Source organism: Acinonyx jubatus, chromosome B1 (assembly GCF_027475565.1).
Source record: "Acinonyx jubatus isolate Ajub_Pintada_27869175 chromosome B1, VMU_Ajub_asm_v1.0, whole genome shotgun sequence".
Lineage (NCBI taxonomy): Eukaryota > Metazoa > Chordata > Mammalia > Carnivora > Felidae > Acinonyx > Acinonyx jubatus.
In genome coordinates this window covers 50,474,086-50,483,437 of record NC_069382.1, presented here as the reverse complement: position 1 = coordinate 50,483,437, position 9,352 = coordinate 50,474,086, and the positions used below count along the sequence as shown (strand labels likewise).

The 9,352-nt window shown below is 52.0% G+C and overlaps 1 protein-coding gene across 1 annotated transcript; it reads left to right on the top strand.

The window, feature by feature from the left end:
- Positions 1-1,052: 1,052 nt before the first annotated feature.
- Positions 1,053-8,254, top strand: SOX7 (SRY-box transcription factor 7). The gene is made up of 2 exons (XM_027069512.2): positions 1,053-1,531; positions 5,434-8,254. The coding sequence occupies exons 1-2, from the start codon at positions 1,294-1,296 to the stop codon at positions 6,354-6,356; spliced, it is 1,161 nt and encodes a 386-aa protein (XP_026925313.1). The 5' UTR covers positions 1,053-1,293; the 3' UTR covers positions 6,357-8,254.
- Positions 8,255-9,352: the final 1,098 nt, after the last annotated feature.

Below are 9,352 nucleotides of genomic sequence, written 5' to 3'. Positions count from 1 at the left end.
GCTTTATGATTGCCGCATTTTATACAGTAAGGTGTGTCTAAGCCTTATTTACTCACTCACTTATTCATTCACTTATTCGGCAGTTCCTGAGTGCCTACTGTGTGCGGGAGCTGAAGTAAGAGCCAGCAGGATGGCCCTGCCCACACGAAGCTGGGTATGGAAAGAGCTGTCCTCTGGGGCAGGGGGCAGGCATCTGGCATCTTGGAGAGACCGCCAAGCTCCCACACTTCAACCCTCAGAGTTGAGCTCAAGCCCAGAACCAGAGGCCTATCTCTGGGGTGTCAAGAGAAGAACTCAGAAAGTCATAGGGGAACGCGGGAGGGGAGGACCAGGACAACCATTCTAAGGAGGAGGACGGAGAAAAGAGAAAATACAACCAGAAGAAAATTCCCTGAGGGAAGAGCTAGAGAGGAGGGGGCTGGAGACCTTGCGGACATCGGAGACAAGGGTGTTGTGAGACTAAGGGTGTTAAAGAAGAGACCTTAGTGGCGGAGTGAATAAAGGGGAACTGAGAACGCAGACAAGCCCTCCGGACAGCCAGGGAGTCTCGGGGCGTCGAGGAGGTCCTTGATGAGCGCTGCATAGAATCCCATGCAGAGTGCAGACCCAACCCTTGCAGGCTCTGGCCCACAAAGTTGGCTGGGGGCGAGGTTGGTGAAGCCTGGGTCGTTTTAGAACAAGAGTAGAAATGTTCTCTCAAGAACAGTTCACGGGCTGCTCTGGGAGGACTCATGGTCAATGTCTCTCGCGCCTGGCCCTGACCAGCGAAACCTGTTTGGCTTCGGTTCTTCCTGGGATTCCAGGCGCCAGAGGAGTTGGTGGAGCCTGGCCCCGGGAGGCCATCGAGAGTCGGGACAAGGGGCTGGAGTCTGGCTCCCGGTCCGGGGCGAGGTGACTGCGGGGGGCGCCAGCCTCCCGGCTCTGCGACACCTGCACCCGGAGCGGGCGGGACGAGAGGCGTTCCTGGGGGCGTCCAGGCAAGGATTCCCAGGAGGGACTCTGGAGGCAGAGGGGCGGGTCGGGGAGGGCGCCGGGAAGTGGCCCTCCCTCCCATCTCCCCCTCCTGGCAGGTCGGAGCGGGGACGCGGTGGCCCTGGACGCTGGGAGTGGGCCCGCGCCGAGACGGAGGGAGGGGCCGCGCCGCCTTCGAGAGTCATTGGAGGACGCGACCGCCCGAAGCTGATAAATAAGGGGACGGGCCGCGGCTGCCAGCCAAGTTGGACGCCCGACCCGTGCGAGGGCCAGGTCAGCGCCTGCCCGGCGAGGCGAAACGAGGGGACCCCCCGTGCGGCCATGGCCTCGCTGTTGGGAGCTTACCCGTGGCCCGAGGGGCTCGAGTGCCCGGCCCTGGAAGCCGAGCTGTCGGATGGGCTGTCTCCACCGGCCGCCCCCCGCCCTCCGGGGGACAAGGGCTCGGAGAGCCGCATCCGGAGGCCCATGAACGCCTTCATGGTGTGGGCCAAGGACGAGAGGAAACGTCTGGCCGTGCAGAACCCGGACCTGCATAACGCCGAGCTCAGCAAGATGCTGGGTGAGTAAGCAAGCCGGCGGGCGGGGCGCCCCGGGAGGTCGGCAGGCTTGGGGGCTCGGGCGGGGGCGGCCGGAGGCTCGCGGCTGCGGGCAGGGCGGGGGGCCCTCGAGCTTGCGGAGCGTGGGTAGGAGCCCGCGAGTGGGTATGCGCGGGGAGCGCGGGCGCTGTCTGTGCGGGCGAGGTTGGGCATCTGTGCGAGCGTGGGTGTGCGCGCAGTGCCCGGGATTCAGAGCAGGGACACCTCGACGAGACACCGCGCGGCCCACTAGGGTGGGCCAGGAAGCCTACTGGCGGTAACAGGAGCAGAATTTGGGGTCCCAGGGAATAGCGGAGACCCGCGCGCTCGGACGGGTTGGAACCGAAACGCAGAGGAGGCCGGGTGGAACCGGTGTTTGCTGAGACTGCCGAAGCGGGAAACCCACCATCCCCTTCACTTTACCACTGGCACAATCACGGAAGGTGGTTGTAACTATTATTAACGAATATTCGTGAAGAGAGAGCTTGTGGGAACGCAGCCCTTCTTTAACTTAATTTTTAAACCAAGAGCGAAAAGTACGCAGAGACTCGATTCGATCATGTATTTCTCAATCGCAGGAGCGTAGATAATTTGATTGGGATGCTCAGGGCCGCCAGCGAGGTCTGTCCCGGGGCCCGCCAATTTCCCAGGGCTGCTGCGCAGTCCCAGCAGGGGCAGTCGGACTGGGGACAGAGACACGCCAGACCGGGGGAGCCCAGAGAAAGGATGTTAGGTCACATCCGAAAAACCCGAGTTCCAGTCGGGTTTCGTCAGGGCTTCTTCTCTCCCACGTCTGGAGCTGAGCACTTTCAGCTCCGCTCTGCTGCTCTACTCCTAACCTTTTTGCCTTTCGATTTATTTTTATTCATTTTAAGTGGTGGAAACCTTTCAAAGCATTTCATAGGCACAGTGGGCGCCAGGACCTGAGAGAAGGGACAGTAGGGGTCACCGTAGGCTGCCCTGACCCTCCCCAACCCCACCCGGCCCAGAACTGAGCCTTTTTTTCCTTTTCCCTCTAGAGCTCAGAACTGTGGCGGTGAGGGCTGACACCCATCTTCCTGCTGGCTAAACCTGCTGGTCCGCAGAGAGGGTCCCTCCTGCAGTCCAGGCGTCCATTCAAAGCAGCTGGTTTCAAAAAGCCTGCTACCCATGGCCCAGCCCCCTGGCTAGATGTGTTTAGGACCCACTGGTGGGTCAGTGTCTCCATGAGCCGCTTTCTTCATAAAAATATTTAAAATTATATTTCATGCTCCGGTGGCATAAAGACAAACATATTAATACACACAACAGTAAAGTATTTATCTAAAAGTTCATTTGTTTCTTCAGATTTCTTTTTTTTAAGTTTATTTATTTATTTTAAGAGAGAGAGACACACACAGTGTGAGTGGGGGAGGGGCAGAGAGAGGGGGAGACAGAGAGAGTCCCAAGCAGGTTCCCCACTGTCAGAGCAGAGCCAGATACTGGGCTTGACCTCCAGAACTGATACTGAACTCGAACTCAGGAACCATGAGACCATGACCTGAGCTGAAATCAAGGGTCCGACACTTAACCGATCGAGCCACCCAGGCACCCCTTTTTCTCCAGGTTTCTAAAGAAATTAAAACACTTTTTTTTGTGGACCTCTCCACATTTTTTCAGTGGGCCCAGGCACTGTGCCTCTTGCTGAAGTGAAGCTCTTGTGACCACGACAGAGTGAAGTTTCTGTTGCGGCCCAGACCAGAGGTGGGAGAGGAACTCAGGCTGGGGAACCTTCTGCGACCCAGGCTGCCTGCTCCCAGGGAAAGGGCAGGCAGAAAGACCTGCCTGACAAATGCCTCTAGCGAGCTGATGCCTGTTGGCAATTTGCATTTAGACTTCCAGAGGTTATAGTTCATTTTGCAGGAAAGACACTGATTCCTTCCTGCTTAACCACACAGCCCCTGGCCCTGGGCAAGAGGAACCAACATATTTTTAAAATGCAGACTTTCTGCACTTGTTAATAAGGGGGTGGCAGGATGATCTACTTCTACTCTATGATCTTGCCCAGCCTTTTCCTTTCTGACCTAGGAAAGAGTCCAAACTCTTTTGACTGTAAGTTTTCCCATCTTCAACATTAAAAATGTCACCCAGTAGCACCCATTTTCAATATACTATGAATGAGAAGGAACATAAAGACAGTTTTACATTTAGTGGTATTTATGGTGAATATTTTATTAATACTATGACATCCATGTATACTTAGAAACTAGAGTCCCATTTTATAGTCAGTCCGCAGACAGGGTGTGGGGTGTGCCTGGATCTTGGGCCTCTTGCAACAACTTTGCAGTCTCAGCCACAGGCTGTGAACTGCTGACCAACCCCAAATCCAGAGTTCCTCACACTTTTCAAGTTGCCCTTTTAAGTGACAGCTAATTATATTAATTGATGACTCTGTCACAACAGTTATAAACTTTCATCCCAGTGGTAGAGTGCCTTTAACAATTGTCATCCTCCAGTGCCTTTGAGGGCCAGGCATCCAGAGTCAGCCAGTGCAGGTACCCAGGCAGCAGTTACACACACCTCTGCACTGGGCCCTGTGCAGAGAGCTTGGGGCAGGACATGTGGCCCCTTTCCTTACAGGGCTTGGGGATGGGGATGCTTACCCTCTGGACCAGTAGGTCTCAAACTTTAGGATACATCAGAGTCATGTGGGGAACTTTTAAATTTGCAGAATCCCAAGTCCGCCCTAGGAGGTAACAATCTAAGGGGTCCAGAAATGACTTTCAGAAAACCAGCAGCCAGAGGGATATGCAATGAATATAGACAGATGAGAGAGGTGCTAAAGCAATTTACAAAAAGATACAAAAGGGAATAAGGATGAATAGAAAATACAAGTGAAACCAGCATTTTAGCATCTGTGGGATACAAGCATGGGATGCTTCTTAGAGAGTTTTGCATTGGATAGTATCACAGTACATTTTATAGTGCGAAAAATAGAGTCCCAGGGAAGTTAAAGAATTTGCTTCTGCAAAGAGAATCAAAGACTGAGCAGCTGCCCCCTGCCATAGTGCAAGGGTACTAAGTAGGTGGCAGGAGGCCTTGACATGAGTGTGTGCTGGCACACCTGTGTGCCTGTGCATGCATGTGTGTGTGTGTGTGTGTGTGCCTGTGCATACAGGTGTGTGCATGCACTGTGTGTGTGTGTGCATACAGGGGGGTGCATGTGCCTGTGCATGCATGTATATGTGCATGTTGCAGGTAGATGCTAACATTCTGGCCATGGTCTTTATATGGCAGAGTCATAACTGACCTTCAGATATGAGGGATAATGGTCTGTTACCCTAAGTGGGATCCTGTAATTTACTTACATATGTGAAACGATTGACTGAGCCTGAGTTCCTTCACAAGAAGACATGTGAAATTTATGCCATAAATAAATATAGCATTATTTCCTGAGAGGCAGCAATAATCAGCAAAGGCAGAGAGTTTTCATTAAAATGCACAAATGATTTGTGGACTTGGTCCACGAAGGGTAAAAAAGAGCCCAAATCAATGTAGTCGTTATATATTTTTATCCTGTGTCTGACCCCGGGGTCTGGTGGGTCCTTCACCGTGAATCCCACATCGCGCACATTTATAGGAGAGGTGATGTGTTGGCGGCCGCTGTTGACTTGAGTGGTTTTGTAGGATGCAAGCGGGAGAGATTGGCTTGGCCTCACAGTGCTAGGGTGCTAGGAAGGGGGTACGAGGGGCGCGGTGTCCTCTGTGTCCTTTGTGGAGTGGGGGAACCCGCGGGTGGGATGAGAGCCGGAGGCTGAGGGCATGTGTCAGTGTGGATGCTGGGAGGCACGAGTGCCTGGGACAAGGGCGCCGGCCTCCCCAAGCCGCACGGATGCTGAAAGTGGCCTTCTCTGACCTATGTGAGCAGGAAAGTCGTGGAAGGCGCTGACGCTGTCCCAGAAGAGGCCCTACGTGGACGAGGCGGAGCGGCTGCGCCTGCAGCACATGCAGGACTACCCCAACTACAAGTACCGCCCTCGCAGGAAGAAGCAGGCCAAGCGCCTCTGCAAGCGCGTGGACGCAGGCTTCCTCCTGAGCTCCCTCTCCCGAGACCAGAACGCTCTGCCCGAGAAGCGCGGCGGCGGCCGGGGGACGCTAGGAGAGAAGGAGGACAGCGGTGAGTACTCCGCGGGCTCCGCCCTGCCCAGCCTGCGGGGCTGCTACCACGAAGGGCCGGCTGGCGGCGGCGGCACCCCTGGCAGCGTGGACACCTACCCCTACGGGCTGCCCACGCCCCCGGAAATGTCGCCCCTGGACGTGCTGGAGCCGGAGCAGACCTTCTTCTCCTCTCCCTGCCAGGAGGAGCATGCGCACTCCCGCCGCATCCCCCACCTGCCGGGGCCCCCTTACTCACCGGAGTACGCCCCCAACCCCCTCCACTGCGGTCACCCCCTGGGCTCCCTGGCCCTTGGCCAGTCCCCAGGCGTCTCTATGATGTCCACTGTACCCGCCTGTCCCCCGTCTCCTGCCTATTACTCCCCTACCACCTACCACCCTCTCCACTCCAACCTCCACGCCCACCTGGGCCAGCTCTCCCCTCCTCCCGAGCACCCCGGTTTTGATGCCCTGGATCAGCTGAGCCAGGTGGAACTCCTGGGGGACATGGATCGCAATGAGTTCGACCAGTACTTGAACACTCCTGGCCACCCAGACTCTGCTGCGGGGGCTGTGGCTCTCAATGGGCATGCCCCGGTCTCCCAGGTGACATCGACAGGCCCCACAGAGACCAGCCTTATCTCCGTACTGGCTGATGCCACGGCCACGTACTACAACAGCTACAGCGTGTCATAGAGTCCGGGGCAGCCAGCCCAGCCCTGCCTCGCCGCAGCCCTCTCCTTCCCGCGCACTGAGCAGAGCCGATGGCGCCGCGCTAGCAGCTTTCCTCCAGCCGCCGGGTGTGCAGGTCTGACCTGTCCTCGGGGCAGAACGGGGCTCTGCGGATCTGAGCGCCCCTTCACTCCCGGCAGCCTGCATTTTGAGGGTATTCCTTCAAATGGGTTCTCATTGACTGCACCCGGGGAATAAGGCAAGTTAGTTGCTGAAAGATGGTTTCCCGGTAGATTTTCCTTTCCTTCTCCAGGTCCCCGTCACGTAAACAAATGTGTGAAATCCCAGCGGCTTTCATACATCTCCAGCTTCTGACACAGCCGCATGGGGCACAGCCGTCCTGATCTATGGGTCCTCCCGGTGAGGAGATCCCTGAGCTGGGATCCAGGCGACCCCCGCTCCAGTCCCAGTTCTTCCTGGGAGGGTTAGTTCCCACTCGTCTCTCTTCCCCTTCCAGCCCCTCAACCCCCCCTCCCAATCTAGGAAGTGGGGCACAGACTTGATATCTAAGGCCGCTTCCGCTCCAAGGTTTTCTGATCTAGGATTGTTTCAAAGCTAATTAAAAGGAAAACGAAGTTTGACTTATTAAGTTCATTGACGGCCAACCTGGTGATAATTCTGTGTGCATAGCCCAAGAACACGTGGCTTTCTGTGCTTGCACTGCCTTTCAAAATGATCACAGTCTTTCAAAAGGACTCCTCCGACTTGAGAAACAACACCCATCTTGATTTGGAAAATTAACCACTAGGGTTGCCTGCGTCACCGAAAATAGGATTGAATTCAAGCTATTGTTTTTTAAACATATTTTGAAAGATAAATTATTTTTTATTACACACACACTTCAAGAGAATATACACAGCCTGAATATATAGTGTTTGTGGGACACGTACAACACACACACTTTCATGCACACCCTTAAATGCATGTCTGTGCAGCCTAAATCAGATACTCTTGTTGATGTTGGCAACTTCTTGTCAACTCCCTGTTCCTAATGACCCAAAGAGCTGGGAACCTACAGAGCAATGTCACTTACCTCCAATCTAGATATGTTGATTTCTTGAGCGAAATTTCATCATACTCTCCCCCTCTGCAGGTGCAAAAGGAATTTCCTTCTCCCTGTCTCTGAGTCCCCTTCTTCCTTTCCTGGATTTCTTTTTCTCTTCTTCACTGTTCTTCCTCCACCCCTGAATTGGCCATGAATTCAAAGATCCCCTGATTTAAAAATCCTAAGCATGATTCCTATGGCTGCGGTGGGAGTTTGGTCTCCTCACCAGCCAGCTGGTTCTTGGTAACACCTTCAGCCAACACTTCAAAACGACTTCCTTCACTATACTTACTTCCCAAAGAACAGAAACACACTGTGATCCACAAAATGTTTCTGAGCCCTGACCCCACCCCAAAAACATTTTCATCCTTTTCTCAAAACTCCTTTGAAGGAACATAACTAGCAACAAGCAAGAAGACAGTTGTCTGTCTTTTAATTGCAGCATATTATTATTGCCTGTATGAAATATGTAAGTGTTTTATATATTCTCCTATTTTAAGCTTATATTTTATATTGTTGAGAGATCCTTTGTTTTCTTCCAAGGAGTCCTACTGTAAAATTACTTATAAGATATAATTAATCTTTATGCTATTGCTGTATATACATTTGGTAATAAATAGTAAATCATTGACAATATGATTGGCTGGTGCAGTCCAGAATGTATATTAATAATCTTGTAAAACATTATCACAGACGTTAAGCTAAACTGTTCCCCCCCTCCCTTTTTTTTTTAGTAAGAACTACACATGCTTTGGAACGGTTGTAGATATTGATCTGTCTAAAATATTTAATTTAAATAAATGTTTTTGTACCATGACCATGCTATCATTTGAAATAGAGTTTTGTGAACAGAAAAGGTTTTCAAGGGAGGCATAGATATTATGCCCAGTTCTACTTTATGGTATTGGTCAAAATATTTTCTACATCAAGGTTTTTGTTTTTTTTTAAATTATCTTGTAGGGGTGGTTTATTTTATTTTATGAATTATGGTGAAGAGATAAAGCCTAATTTGACATGTTGGAAACAATATTGTTATGATTCACTTTGAAAGAAAAGGCTAGTTCATAACCTACCTGCAGAATAATTTTCTCCTCAGGATGACTTCACACTTGTAAAGTGGAATGAGGTGATTATCAGGCTCTCTCAAGATAGGACGTAAGTTCTGCCCAATTACTTGCTTCCTTAAGGCTGCTACATTTTTTCCTTCTTCAAAATAATCTAGAAAAATACCTAGTTTTCCCTCTTTCCTATGCATTTATCGATGTGGCATAACAAGACACCACAGCCTCCCCCAAACCCAGTGGAATGTTGTGGAGAAGGCAGAGAAGCACTCAGATTGGTAATTAGAGGATGTAACATCTTGTGAGGTTTAGGATTAAAATCCCAGCCAAGAAGTGCCTGGAAAAAAACGGATGATTACTCAGTCCCCTTGCGGGTCACCATGCCTGGCTCCTCTCCGTGGGGAAGCAGTTGTAACTTGTTCAACTCAAGGGCAGCCTCGTGTTCTCCCAGGCTCTCTGGGCCAAGAAGTGGGTTCTGGGAGGGCCCAAATGGGCATATGTTTGTCCTTCAATTCCGATCATAATCTATAGTCATTACTTTAATAGCACTTTATAGCTGTAGGGAGATTTATGGCAGGTTTTATGAGCTAATTCTCATCCACAATCTCAGGTGAGGCCCTGTCACCCATCCACCCCTTTGTGCAGCCCGGGACACTGAGGCCCAGTGGGAGGGGGTGCAGTTTAGCTCACCCTGCTCAGTTAGGGGAGGCTGGGGTTCCAGGACTTCATAGATACCTTTGTTCATTGGCAGCATTGCCAAATGGTCTCATAGCTAGAGGCTTCATGCCTTTTTTAGCGCTTCACCATGGCATGGAATTACATGTAGTCCAGTTCATGCCTCTCACAGCCCAGAG